Raw genomic sequence first — 14,779 nt, forward strand, 5'->3', positions numbered from 1 at the left:
TATCTCTTGTGGAAGATAATTTCTTTCCCAGGGACTTCATTTAAGTATCCCTCTATTCTTTCAGTAATAAAATTAGCCAACCATTTTTTTTGTTTTTAAATTTATGGCGCGTTAACATCTAATCTAGGTTCGTTACTATCGATGTATCTGCCTCATTCTGATTTTAAAGCCTGTATTAGGACGAAAAGTGTCAAAGAATTTGCTCAGAATCACCTAAGGGGCAATTTTATAAAATCGTTAAAGTCCCTAAAATAGGTGATAAACCTTGGTTTCACGATGGATCATGTTCTAAACCGTATGTCTCCATTATCGCCATAGACTGCGAAGTGATACATTATCTATGTAAGAAATATCTGCATAAAATAGGTAATGAGGCATGCCCACCTCTTTGTACAACTTGTGATTGTCCATGGAGTACATTGTCCATGACCTGCTCCAAATTTGCATCCAACAAGAGGCTCTACTTTTTAAAAATTTTAAGAAATCAAATTGTCGGCGAATATAACATACCCTTAGCATTCTAAAGCAATGGTTCTTATCCGGTGTTCAGCGAATATGGTCCATTTGAATTTTAAATGTATTGAAAATTAGAAACTTAAGAAAGATAGGAAAACAAAAAATCGTTCCTTGTTTTTAAAAATTTTGAATTTTCTACTACAAAAGCTGGCCTATCTTTTTAAGTCATAGTCTTTTACAACATTTTTCCAGTGGAAGTGAATTAGTGATGGGCAAAATCGTTGATTTCAAAGATGTTTTTTTTGTTATTTGTAGCAACGTACTTTTATGTTCATTATTTGATTAATTTCATTTTCAGAAATTATTTTTGAAAACTATGTAATAATTTATCCTTTTTAATTTTAATTAATACAAGTACCTTTTTTAAAAATTATATTCGATTTTGGTACTGTGACACTACCAATGGTAGGGTCGTCTAGTAGACGCGGTTCCGCTGATGTGGTCAGATTAGGGCAAGGAACTTCCGAGAACACCGAATAATCACAATAACAATAATTACAATGAGGGGAATAAATAACAAGTCTAGAATGTGTACAGCCTTATTTTTACTTGACAAGACAAAGATTAGAATAATATTAAACAAAATAAAAGGATCCTTCACCTAATTTACCTATAATATATACATTGATCTGTTTTGTTAATAACTGAAATAAAATATTTATTCTTTATATATAATATACGAAACACAAAATAATCTAGTGCACGGGGGGGGGTTAGGTTAATAATTGTTCGGGTTTGGCGATTAATTTGCCCTGCCAGTCCTGGTGGCTTGACGAGGAGGGAGGAACCACACCACACTCAGTACCTGTTGGGGGCGGCACGGTCACCTGGTTCTGCCGATGGTTCCTGGTAATTCGTGGCTCGAGCCAGCGGTTTCTGTCTCTCGGTGTAGAGTGGAACGTTTAGAAGAAGCGGGTCGGCCGATTAGCTCAATTAGTTCTGCTCTTTTCCGCAGCTAAGACGCTCTCTGTCTCACTCTCCCTCCAGCACTGACTTACTCCAGACTGCTCCACACCCCTCTCCGACTGCATTACCCCTCTCGCCACTACCACATTCCCACCACTGCACTTGTTTGAAGCTCTTCTTGCTCTTCTTTGTTATTATTATTATTATTAACACTCTTATTATCATTATTATTAAATTTATTATTATTGTGACCATTTTTGACTGATTAGCCTATTTTTCGACGTTACGTCACAGTACTTTACCGTTAGCCGGGCGGAAATGTCGCTAATTGTGAACCAAACGCGAGCCAAGTCAACGGAATAAAAGTCGAAAACGTTCAACTATAAACAAATATTAATGAATTGTAAAGAAAAACAGTTTTACCCAAAACTGTTTTTCGCTTGCGCCCGGCTCGATTTTTTTTATTAGATATTCATTAATTTTAAGTTCTTGTTAAATACCGAATTTCAAATTTTTTTAATGTTGGTTGTTCCGCGAGAAAAATATAAGTATACATAATTGTGTTCCGCGTCTTTTGAAAAGGTTAAGAACCACTGTTCTAAAGAATAGAAAAACTTTCGATGAACTAGTCCACTTCATTACCAGTCGTCTTAAGGCTACCCTTTAGAAAAAAATTAGGATCTATGAAGATAATTTTCTGGCTAAAACTGATGCCAAAGGTGGGGGCGGAAAGTGGTTGGCGCCCGGAGCTTTTTTTTTTTTAAAGGTACTGCTTGTTTCCGGATAGGGTTCTTTCGTTACAGGACAACACTGTCCATCACCTGTAAGAAGCTCTTAGCAAGGGAAAAACCTAAGGGCTGAATGAATCTGGGAACTACTAGAACCACTTAGCTAACCCCATCCTAAAAAAAAAAATTATTGTATTTCATTATTTTTTTTACTTTCCTTTTGGGGATAGTGGGGATGGATAAGCCTTCGATGTTACTGGGTGCCCTCCCCAAGAATAAGTAGCCTTCTTTTGGTTTATACTGGACTGGAGTGCATTTGATCCTTTCTAGGAAGTTCTTGGTATTTACAAAGAGGTGAAGCGTAACTCTGTAAAAATGTAGAAAGAAGTGAATATCTAAACTGGTTCCGAATACTCGTTTTCAAAGAGCCTAGTTGGTTTTTAGGTGGTTTTTAGATTGGGTGTGGGTATACCACATCTCTGCGGGACAAATTGAAGTCATGCCAAAGTTCAAAACCTTAAAAAAATAAAATAAAAATAAATAAATAAACCTTTAACCTTTAACCAGCAAGTGTAGCGTGATACTTAAACACGGTTAATGCCGAATTCCCTACTCCAAACAGATTAAATCTATCTCTGATGATGGTTGAAAATTTGAATCAGTGATACAAACAAAGGACCAAAATCAACAACTTTAATATTTCTCTTGCTATAATATTTTCATGAATCCTAACAGAAGTACTAGGGCACATTAGTTTAAGGATTCTGTATAGGGATTTACTGCTTTAGTAAGTTGGTAATCATGTCGTATTTCCAGGAAGATTGGATGATTAGCCTTGTAGGGAAAGTGTTTATTCCTTCTCACGCAGTAACTTTGTTGGGTTACAGCCGCTGCTATTTCTTAAAGTGGCCGGAACATTCTGAACTGCGCCACAGTTCTGAACAGTGACAAACTTGGAACTTCATAAACTCTCTCTCTCTCTCTCTCTTCTGATCTGTTATTGAGATATTCTGGTTTGTTTTGGGGTTTTGTAAGGTGCGCAACAACAAGGGTCCTTTGCACCTAAACTATACTGTAGAATAGACACTTTACTACACAGCCTAACCTACACCTAGTCAATCTGATCGATACAATCCTAACGGTTGGCCTAACTCCTATTTTCTTCTAACCTCACTAACTAATGTTGGGGTGGAGTACTCGATATTCCTCGCACCCCATAGAGATCTAACCTAAATTTTAAAAAAACCTATTTACACAAAATTTATATGTACACTCATATACTCATCTTATTAATTACATTCATCCTAATAAATACAATCATCCTAATAAATACAATCATCCTAATAAATACAATCATCCTAATAAATACAATCATCCTAATAAATACATTCATCCTAACAGATATATTCCTATATATACATTGAGTGGAGTACTCTATATTCCTCTCACTCATTTACAATCCTAAATCTATTTACATTTACGCAGCCCATTCATACGCGTGCCAGGGTGCCAATCCCGACACAGACCCACCCGTCCTAGAAAACAGTGGCTCCCGAGAAAGTGCAGGAAGACGTCCTGCGAGACAAGAAGACAAAAGTTTGCCACCCCTGCCCCGGCATTGGCCCCCCTACACCTCTTTCACACACACATTCACACTGCCTAACCTACTCCTTCCTAAATTGTTACTATTATCAAATACTACTGTTATTTTTACTGCTACCAAACTTTTGTAAGATACCGATTTCCATAAGTTTGTATGTTAAAAGTGACCTCGCGTAGTAAAGTGTCTATTGTTACATTGAATTAAAAACATTAATATCTTTCAGAAATCGCAGAGTGTTTTGTACGCTGTTTTCATCGTCCTTCAATACTTCTTCCATTTGTGAGGAAATGTTACACTTTTGCCTAGCTCTGGTATACTTGGGGCATTCAACCAGGATATGGCGTACAGTTAAAGGGACGTTATTACACTCAGTGCAAATAGGTGGTTCTTCTCTTTTGAAGATTTAACCATGGGTAAATAGCGTGTGGCCAATCCTCAACCTGGCTAACACCACCTCCTCACGGCGAGTGTTTCGACATGATGTTACCCACTTCATTGGTGTTGACTTTATATTCCTCAATTTGTTAGTTAGAGGAACTAATTCCCAGTCTCTTATCCACTGGGACATAATTTTTGGTCTAAGAAAACTTTTCCAATCTGAGGGCAGAATAATTTCATACTTATCGTTCAGTAACGTGGCATCTTTAGCAGCCCTGTCAGCGGAGATATTCTTATCAGGTTAGATAATTAAGGCTAGATGGTGTGATTGTCCATATTTCAATCAAAAATTGTCGAATTAATAAATGAAAAATAAAATTAGTAAGACTCGCAAAAGAAAAGTTCAAATCAAAAAATTTCTTTAAAAATAATGAAGTGACAGTTGATGATGATGATGATGCATTTTGTCGCAAAAGACCATTTAAGATCCAGATAACCTGGCCATAATTATATAATATGAGCATATGATTTTTTTTGAAAAAATATATATATTTCTAAGTTATTTTAATTTTCTGTTTTCTTTTTTTTATATATATATATATTTTTTTTTTTTTTTGGAAAACTTAAAGAAAAGTGTGTTTTTTGTGCAGAAATTTATTTTTTATACAGTTTTTCCTTTGCGTGCAGTTAAGTTGTAACATAGAGGGATTTACGTCTTGATTTAGTGAATGTTTTCTTCTCTTATTGATGCGCCAAATGAAATTTCTATTATAAATTAATTAGAAGAAAGAAAAGACAAAAACAAAAACAAAAGAAAGAAAATCATGGAAAAAACGAGTTCCGTAGTGCAAGATAGTGACGATAATTTCTCTGATAAAACGCCAGCATCTGTAGATGATTCAAAAGAGAGAAAATCATTAACACAGACTGATAAAGGGATATTCGATGATTGGCTAAAAACTAATGTACCACAGCGTAAATTTAAGACAGAGAAAAAGAATAAATACTCAGATGAATTATTGAAAGATATACTAAATACAGATGGAAAAGAAGTGAAAACTTGGCGTGATTATTTAGATAAAGCTAAAGCTGCTTTTGAAAAGCGAATGTTGAATACACAAATGCCGTTGATTAAGAAAACAGAATTTGATTTTATGAAGACAATTGGTACGGGTGCATTCAGTAAGGTATTATTAGTAAGACATATTGAAACGAAAACATTTTATGCGGCCAAATTGTTGACAAAATCCGTATTAGTACGCGATCGACACGTACAGCATGCACGTAATGAGAAATTAATTTTACAAAGTATTCGTTTTGTTTTCACAATACATATGGAGTTTTTCTTTCAAGATAATGTCTATCTATTCTTTATAATGACTTTAGTGCCCGGCGGAGAATTGTTCTCCTATCTAACAAAGGTGAATCGTCTTAAAGAAGAACATGCTAGATTCTATGCAGCGCAAATTGTATTAGCCTTTGAATATCTACATTATTTGGGCTTAATTTTTAGAGATTTAAAACCAGAAAATATATTAATCGATGCGAATGGTTATTTAAAGTTAGCTGATTTTGGTTTTTGTAAAGCAATCGAACTAAGAACGTATACATTCTGCGGTACGGCAGAGTATTTAGCTCCGGAAATGTTAAGCTGTCGAGGTTATGGTAAATCGGTTGATTGGTGGACATTTGGAGTATTTTTGTACGAATTAACCGCCGGATATACACCATTTTATTCAAAATTACAAGCAAAAACTTATGATAATATCTCCAGATGTAAATATAAAATACCATATCATTTTTCTAGCGATCTCAGAGATCTAATTAGAAGTATCTTATTATTAGATCTAACAAGACGATTTGGTAATTTAAAAAATGGTGTAGACGATATTAAAGATCATAAATTCTTTAGCAGTATGCCTTGGACAATGTTATTGAATCGTGAGGTAAAAGCACCATATATACCAGTTATAACAAGACCCGATGATACTAGCCATTTTGAACGATTTGTAGAAAAACCACAGCAAACTTCTGCGGTAGACCTTTACAAAAAAGAATTTGCCGATTTTTAAAAATATCAAAAAGTAAACGCCCGTAAATTAGATTTGTTTAATAATAAATAGTAAATAAAAAAATATGAAGTTTGTTTATTTAATTCTATTTTTATGATGCTAAGATTATCTACAAATAGGTTTAGCCTAAAAAAAAAAAAGGCACTCTTCACAGCCTAAAAATCCTTTCTAAAATCCTGTAAAATCCCATAGGTCCTACGAGAGACGCATTTAAGGTACTGCAATGGTTCAGCTTGCAATAGATTTACCTTTTTTAGTGTGTGAACATTCTCTCTCTCTCTCTCTCTCACTGCAATTTTCCGAGTTTTTCCCCTACAAAATTTTTATCCAAAACCTAAAATTTCAAAATAAAGAGATCTAGTTAGAATTTTATCCTCATCTCAACCTAAAATGAATTCCCTCAGCTAAAATTATTTGATAGACAAAAATAGTTACAGATAAGGTGCATGTAAATTTAAACCTCTCCAGAAAACCTATTTTGAGGGTGGGGAGGAAAATGTTCAGAAAAAGGAAAAACCCAGTTCGTATTTATTTCAAAAAAGAAAACCTTCTCCCTCCACACCTATCTCTTGGAAAAGCGCTCTTATTTGAAAACTTTTTTCTGGGAGAATTTTCCATTTAAAGGTAATAAATTACCATGCCTTTAAAGGAAATCGTAAGAGTCATTTTCCGGGAAGACTTTTTTTTCAACTGAAAAATCCATATTTAGTAATATGGTTTTCCGGTTGGCTGAGATCCTCCCTCCCAATAAAATTTAAAAGGTATGAGGCTCCAGTTATTGGCTGGGCTGAAAAATAAGTGTTTAAAAAACCTGAAGAAGGACATCCACGCTGTCCGAAACTTCAAATTTTAAAGAGAATTTTTCCCAAAATAATTTTTTTTGGGGGGGCTCCTTTGTTTGTTTGTTTTTTTAATTATTTATTTTGTGATTTACAATCTGTATAAATATATACAATAAGTAAATAGGAGGTGAATGAGATGAACTGGTGCGGGAAGAGTAGGAGGAGAGAAGCTACCCAGCGGTAGCACTCTCTATAGGAGAGATGGGAATGTGAGGAGTGGAATATGATGAACTGGTGCGGGAGGAGAGCAGGAGGAGAGAAACTACCCAGCGGTAGCACTCTCTATAGGAGAGAGGAGAGCGTGAGGAGGAGAGAGTGATGAACTGGTGCGGGAGGAGAGCAGGATGAGAGAAACTACCCAGCGGTAGCACTCTCTATAGGAGAGAGGAGAATGTGAGGAGGAGAGAGGAGTGATTTAGTTCTTCAGACCTCAAGGAAGTCGCGGGGCCACTGGCGATTCAGTCGGCGCGAAGGATTGTTAGGGATGTCAGAGGAAGCGAGAGACAGTACAAGAGGATTAGAGCTAGTCGAGAGAGCAGTATGAAACTTTTGGTATTCAGTCTTGGCGAGTTGGTATATGAAGGGAATGTTGAGGTCGTTGTGAAGAGTGAGGTTAGTCACCATAGAAAGGAGCGTCAGCTATCTGTCGGCAGTAGGTTTGACTGAAATCTCCTGCACAGTCCGTACGTTTTTTTGGCTCCTTTGTAATATATCCTTATATATTTTAACAACAACCAAACATCCATAAATTATCTTTATTTTAGTCCTTTTTTTCCAAATTGTTTTTTTAAAAAGGATTCCTTAAATTTTTTTAATCCTTTCCTTAAAAATAAAGAAGACAATTAAAACAGGAATTTGGGTAAATTTAGTGAAAGAACATGCTACTGTTTACAGTTACACACAATAAACTAACACAGTTGATACTTTTACAAAGGAAAAACTTAATTGTCCTGTTTTTCCGCTGAGTATATCTATGAAGGCTGAAGACATTTTTATCATTTTTTTTTTTTTGGGAGGGGGTTTTCATTTCTGTAATTTGGTATCAAATTTCTTTGTAGTAATAATTGTTGTTTAATTATTAACTACGTGCTTTTTATTAGACATTTTTTTAAAAATTATTTTCTGTACATTGATACACCACGTTTTTACAAACACTAATTGCTCTCAATTATAATTTCCCCACCTCCTTTTCAAAAATTAATGAAACGTTCGTCAAACGGTTTAGTTATCTCATCTTCAGGTGGTGTTGGCGGAGGTTCCGGTGTAAAATATAGATTATTTGGTAATGTCACTATTGGTAATAATGGTGAAGGAATTCTACGATTGATTAATTCTAACCAATTAACATCTTTAAAAAATTCATGCTTTTTTATATCGTTGACACCATTTTTTAGATTACCATATCTTTTTGTTAAATCTTTCTGTAATAGATGGGTAACTAAATCTGATAATGTGGTTGAAAAATATTTAGGCATTTCATACAAAGCTTGTGTAATTAAATGGAATATTTCAAAATATTCAGTTGCTAGAAATGGTGTCTGGCCGGAACAAATTTCAAAAGCTAAAATACCAAATGACCACCAATCAGCTGCGATACCATAACCATTATGATCCAATACTTCCGGCGCTAAATATTCAGCCGTACCGCATACAGTGTAAGTGCGTTTATAATTAATCCATTTACACATACCAAAATCGGCTAATTTTATGTAGCCAACATGATCGATTAAGATGTTCTCTAGTTTTAAATCTCTATGGATTAAGCCAAGATAATGGAGATATTCTAAGGCTAATAATAATTGTGACATTACGAAACAGCATAGGCTTTCTTCGAATCTTCCCATTTTCTGTATATAACCATATAGTTCACCGCAGGCTAATAATGGTAAAATGAAATAGATATTTTTAGTGTCTTGGCAAAAATATTTTAAATGAATTGTAAAAGGAAATCTTATCGATTGTAGAACAAGTTTTTCGTTTTTAACTGCTTGGAATTTACGATTTAATATTATATTATGTTTGCTTAATGCTTTACTAGCATAATACAGGCGATTATCCTTTTTTCTAACCATACTTACTACACCATAACTACCCTGGCCAAGGTATCTAATATATTCAAATTCATCTTCATTACATTCACCAAATGTAGTGTGATAACGTATTTTAAAATTTATTTTCTCTTTCTCTAAATATTTTGCTATATTTATTATTGGAATAGTTTTCTCACTTCTACCTAATTCTGGAAATTTTTTCCTTATCACTTTTCTCTTCTCTACTATTTGTTTTTTAGGTTTTCTAATTGGTATATAAAGTGCGGATGAATCAGTTGGGATTGGGATAATTATTGGTGATTCTTTTATATCATTTCTCTTTTGTTGTTGTTGTTGTTGCTGCTGCTGCTGTTGCTGCTGCTGTTGTTGTTGTTGTTGTGGTTGTGGTTGTCTGGCCGTTCGTACTGGTTTTGGTGGTGCAGACTTTACTGGTGCTGATCTACTTGGAATATTTTGCCTTCTTACTTGTTGCATTTATAACAAATTTATTAGAACACTAAAAGATCCACGGAAATGAAGGCTCTGTTCACAATAAATTTATTTACTTAACTTCCTGTGCATCTTTTATTTTCTTTTTTTTATAACACATCCTGTATAAGGTATACTTTTGTCTTTTTTTTTTTTACTTGATAATTTAAACTTAATAATAAGTAAATAAAAAATTGTTTATTTAACATTAAATTTTTCAGGCGCACATGATTTATAGTTAATCAATAACATATGGCCAAGCTATAGCTACAAACATATCGCTACACATATCGCTTACTCAAAACACCAATCTTTACAATCAAAATGTGAATTTTGAAACGTATCAATTTTTCATTAATGTTATCCCAGTATTTTGTTACTCTTCCCTTCAACTAAGGAAGAGTACTAAACTCAATACTGGACTTCCTTGAGGAGATCCAGGGTTCGAATTCTGCCTGCTAGCCGTTAGATTTTATTTTTTTTATCTCACTCTCTCTCTTAATTAATTTAATATCCGCGATCTCTATGATTTAATCTAAGGACCTTTTCTTCACTGCAATCACTTTTCCTTTCCTCTATTCCTTATTTCACTTTCTCTTTAACCTAATTTTCTCATCAGGATAATATTAAATGTTGAATATTCACCCTCAGACGGGAAACAGAGGTTTTGTTTGTATGTGCACACCGTATAATTCTAAAACCAAAAACAGTAAGTTCAAAATTGACATTTAGTTGCCACGATAAACGTTGGCCCAAAAATCTGTACCGCTTTTCCGATTTTTCTATAAAATACTAATTGTTCACTTGAAAAACCTAATAAATTTTCTATTGCAAACATTTTTTTTATTAAGGGGGCAGTTGCTTTATCTTTGAAGCGTCATTTCCTGTTTATTGTCTCGTCCACCTAACAATCAAATTCCTCAAAATTTGAGGCTAAATTCACAAATTCAAGATAAAAAAGAATTATTTTATGTGGTGCCCCTCCACTAAATTTATTTTCACAACATTTCGTGATTTTTCATGAACATCTACGTATAGATGTACACATATATGTACACATATATACAAACATATATGTACAGGGTGTTCATTTTAAGACGGCTCAAATGTATTTCATGCTTAAACGGTTAATCTCAGCAAAAAATGGTAGAGGAAAAATTTGTTGCCCGTCACCACTAGTTTCAGAATATGTGACTTGATTTTAGATTCCTGCCCGCAAACGCACAGTACATGCTGAACAATCTGCGTAAAGTGCATTATTTGATAAATTAAGGAATAAGTTTGATCCTTTAAATGAAAGATATTGATCACTTAAATATGTGGCAGGAGGTTTCCAATTTTTTTGGTAATTAAACGCAACTCTCCCAAAATTACCAAATAATTATTAAACCTTCTTGTTTGTAACAGATGTAAAGCTACTTTTTAGCCATTTTGTGTATGCTTGAGAACATCTACAGCTCTTAACATTTGATTTTTCTTACAAAAATCACTCGGAAAACGACTTATTTCACTATATTAAGAAAAATACTAGCTTTACCGCCTTGGCAATATTTTTAGTAGAAAGGGGATGAAAAAAATACATAAAAATGACCTATCGCGTGCTCTTCTTTCTCTTTGATAACAAGTTAAAAAATTGAAATATGATTAATAAATATCCAGATTTTGAAATGGCCTAGCACCTTTAATTTTAAAGATATCAAACTGCGGTTTCCGGTTTCTTTCATAACTTTTAATACTCTTTAAAACTGTGTATATGCAAAATGGGAGTCAACTGCGGAACTCTCACTTTTGGTCGCACGTCAGCCGCGTATGCGGGCAGGAATCTAAAATCAAGTCACATATTCTGAAACTAGAGGTGACGGGCAACAAATTTTTCCTCTACCATTTTTTTTGCTCAGATCAACCGTTTAAGAATGAAATGCATTTTGAGCCGTCTTAAATTGAACACCCTGATAAAATTTATCTTTGGAAAGCATGAAGTAGATTTCCTCTGAGGTGTCATTTTAAGTGTAATGTACGGCCCTATCTCTTAATTATTGCTACAAAAATTAACCCAAATCGATAGCCACTTCCTCTAATTTGTTGCACAGGAAAAAACCGGAAGATTAAAGAACAAGTCCTGAAAACAGACAGGTTGAGAAACTGTTTTTCTCAGTTCATTGACAGTTTTTTTTGGCGCACTTCCGGCTTGCGGACAATGTTCTGTCATTAAAACACTGCCAATGAAACAGTGAGCTGTAAGAAGCTGTTAGCAAAGAGAGAAAATCTAAGGGCCAACAGCTGGATTCGAGTATCCAGTATACCACTGAGAGCTTATCTCTCCCCAAAGAATACAAGTATGATTATTTATTTTTTTTTTTTTAAAGTAATTTTGAGAAGTACGACTCAATTATTTTTCGTTCAAATAATTTGGTCCAACAGTTCCGATTCATTTATTTTCCAAAAATTTTTTGTGTATTTTCTTCCCGCAAAACTAAAAATCATCAAAAATTGAATCAATTTTAGTTTTTCCTTCTTCAATAATTGGCGGCTGATTTTGCGGTTCAAAGAAATTATTACGTGGCAAAGTCATCAATGATAACATCGGTGAATCAATTTTACGATTAATTAAATCAAGCCAATCAATATGTTTAAAAAAATCATGTCCTTTAATATCATTGATACCATTTTCTAAATTACCATATCTTTTAGTCGGATTCCTTTCTAGTAAATGACCAATCAGATCGGCCAATGTATAAGAAAAATGATTTGGTATTATATATTTATCGTGTGTAATTAGATGAAAGATTTTTAGAAATTCATTAGCAACAAATGGTGTCCTGCCGGAACAGAGTTCGTATGTGATTATACCAAATGACCACCAATCCGCTGCTAAACCATAACCTCCATGATTTATAACTTCCGGTGCTAAATATTCGGCCGTACCGCAAATAGTAAATGTACGTTCTTGTTTTATATATTTACACATACCAAAATCTCCTAATTTTATGTAGCCAAAATGATCGATTAAGATATTCTCTAGTTTTAAATCCCTATGGATTAATCCAAGATAATGAAGATATTCCAAGGCTAATACCAATTGGGATAATAAAAACTGGGCAGTACTTTCCTTTAATCTGCCATATTTCTTCATATAAATGTATAACTCACCACCAATCATCAAGGGCATTATGAAATGGATGTTCATATAGTCTTGATAATGAAATTTCAAATTAATTATAAATGGAAAACCTAATGATTCTAATATTTTTTTCTCATTTTTCACTTCGCTAATTTTATTATTAGCAAATATATGGTTTTTCCTCATTTCTTTCCTGGCATAATACATACCGTTATCTATTTTCCTAACCATATTTACGATACTGAAAGCGCCTTTACCCATAAATCTGATAAATTCAAAATCATCTTCATCAACCGGAAACATTATTGATTCAGGGCTATTGTAACGTTTTTCGAAATTAGCTTTTGATTTCACCAGATATTCAGCAATATTTCGTATTGGTGTGTATTTTGTTTTACTTCTACCAAGTTCTGGATATAGTTTTTTACCTTGTAGAACGTTTTTTGCCTGGGATGAATCACGATTTTCATGTTCTTTGTATCTATATATCTCTCTTATTGGGCTAGACAGTTTAATTTTGTTTCCGCTGACGTTTGTTCTATAATAGGGCGTTCTTTCCGCTTGGCTATCGTTCTGCATTTACTGAGAGGTTTTTTTTGTTTTTCATTCAAAGTGGATATGCTTAAATAGACTTGGAGATATAGTAAAATTTAAATACTGATTCTTTTGGAGGTTAGCCATAAAATTTAATTGCACTTTTTGGTTTATACAAAACTGTTTATGGAACATTTTTAAGGTACTAAAAGAATGAGAAAGAAAACTGAAAAAATTTAAATTTGAAAAAGGCACATGATTGTTAACTTATTATTTATATTTTGTTCAAATGTTCGTATGTACATCATATGTAGTAAAACAAAAAAAAAGCAAATCTACAAAAAAATCAAATATTATTCCAGCCTTAAGAACTTGGTTATGAAATTCCAGACAACTTTTTTTGGGTAACTTCCAGAATAGATTACAGTTTATTGTCTCCAAGTTACCTCTTACAAATCGATGATCGAAAATGATTGTAAAAAATAAAAATTCAATTATTCATGTTGCAGAAATCGGGAATACAAAAATTACGTGGTATGATAAATTTTTTAGGCAACGAAAAATGAAGAAAATTCCCCAAAAATGGAGTTCCCATTTTAGACTATGGTTGCTCCAGTATATGGGCCGGTCTTTCTGGTGATCTTGAAGCGCCTCATGCTTTATAAGATTTATTTTCAGCATTCCCCAGAGACTCTCTGCAATTCGCCACTACTATGATGAGTTGAAATGGCTTTTCCCCTACCTACCGCCGCCGGTGGCTTCATTCCTTCTTTTAAGTCATCCAGTCTCAAAGAGGCCATCCTATATTTTTTCAACTCCTCGAAGTTTAAATCCAGAGATCCATTCTCGCAGTACTAGATCTCGTTACTCTGATCTCTATATTCCCTCACACCGTACCTCAACCTTTGACAAATCCTCCCTAATACGTGCTACCTCTCTCTCTGGAACTCCTTGCCTTCATCTGTCCACCATGCTCCTACCCTATCTATCTACTTTCTATCCAGCTTCCTCCGAAATTTTAATTGTTTTAATTTATTTCCTTAATTTCTGCTGTTATTTTTATTTTCACTTTTTTGTAAATACTTACGTATATTTTCTGTTTAATCACAGGTCAAACTGTTAAGGCCTCTAATTGTATCTGTTTTTATTCTTAGGGGACAAATTGTCCCAGAATAATAAATTTCTTTTCTATTTCTATTCTATTCTAAAATTGGCCCCCCCCCCCAATCAAAAAAAAAATATCCAAAGATTGCACTCTTTCCTTTTTGAATTTATTAAATTTTTAAAGTAAAAAAAGAAAAATGGCCACCAACTACACAAAACCTCTTTCATTTTATCCATAATAAAAACACGTCTCTCGTTTTGTGAAAGGGAGATTCCACAGTCAGCAAGTTTAGTAGAAAGACGAATTTTAGCATACTGATTAATTTATTCCCTGATGATGGATGTAAATCCAAAAATCGATCAAAGCTCCTACTTCAACCATTAAAACAGAAAAAAAACAAAAAAAAAATCCACCAATCCCTTTCAACGCAGTCCCCAAACCCTTAGTCCGCCGCC

The 14,779-nt window shown here is 33.9% G+C and overlaps 2 protein-coding genes and 2 pseudogenes across 2 annotated transcripts in view; 2 read left to right on the forward strand and 2 right to left on the reverse strand.

Moving 5' to 3' along the window:
* LOC141446580 (uncharacterized) overlaps positions 1–14,779 on the forward strand; it is a 110,642-nt gene that overhangs the window by 42,343 nt on the left and 53,520 nt on the right. The window lies entirely within an intron of this gene.
* LOC141447420 (cAMP-dependent protein kinase catalytic subunit alpha pseudogene) lies at positions 4,743–6,269 on the forward strand (annotated as a pseudogene).
* Positions 7,888–10,341, reverse strand: LOC141447422 (cAMP-dependent protein kinase catalytic subunit alpha-like). Its single transcript, XM_074114931.1, has one exon. It carries the CDS (start codon positions 9,568–9,570, stop codon positions 8,236–8,238), a length of 1,335 nt encoding a protein of 444 aa, XP_073971032.1. The 5' UTR covers positions 9,571–10,341; the 3' UTR covers positions 7,888–8,235.
* LOC141447423 (cAMP-dependent protein kinase catalytic subunit alpha pseudogene) lies at positions 11,938–13,519 on the reverse strand (annotated as a pseudogene).

The sequence above is a fragment of the Rhodnius prolixus genome, unplaced genomic scaffold (genome assembly GCF_049639745.1).
Source record: "Rhodnius prolixus isolate KJV_2025 unplaced genomic scaffold, Rpr scaffold_7, whole genome shotgun sequence".
Lineage (NCBI taxonomy): Eukaryota > Metazoa > Arthropoda > Insecta > Hemiptera > Reduviidae > Rhodnius > Rhodnius prolixus.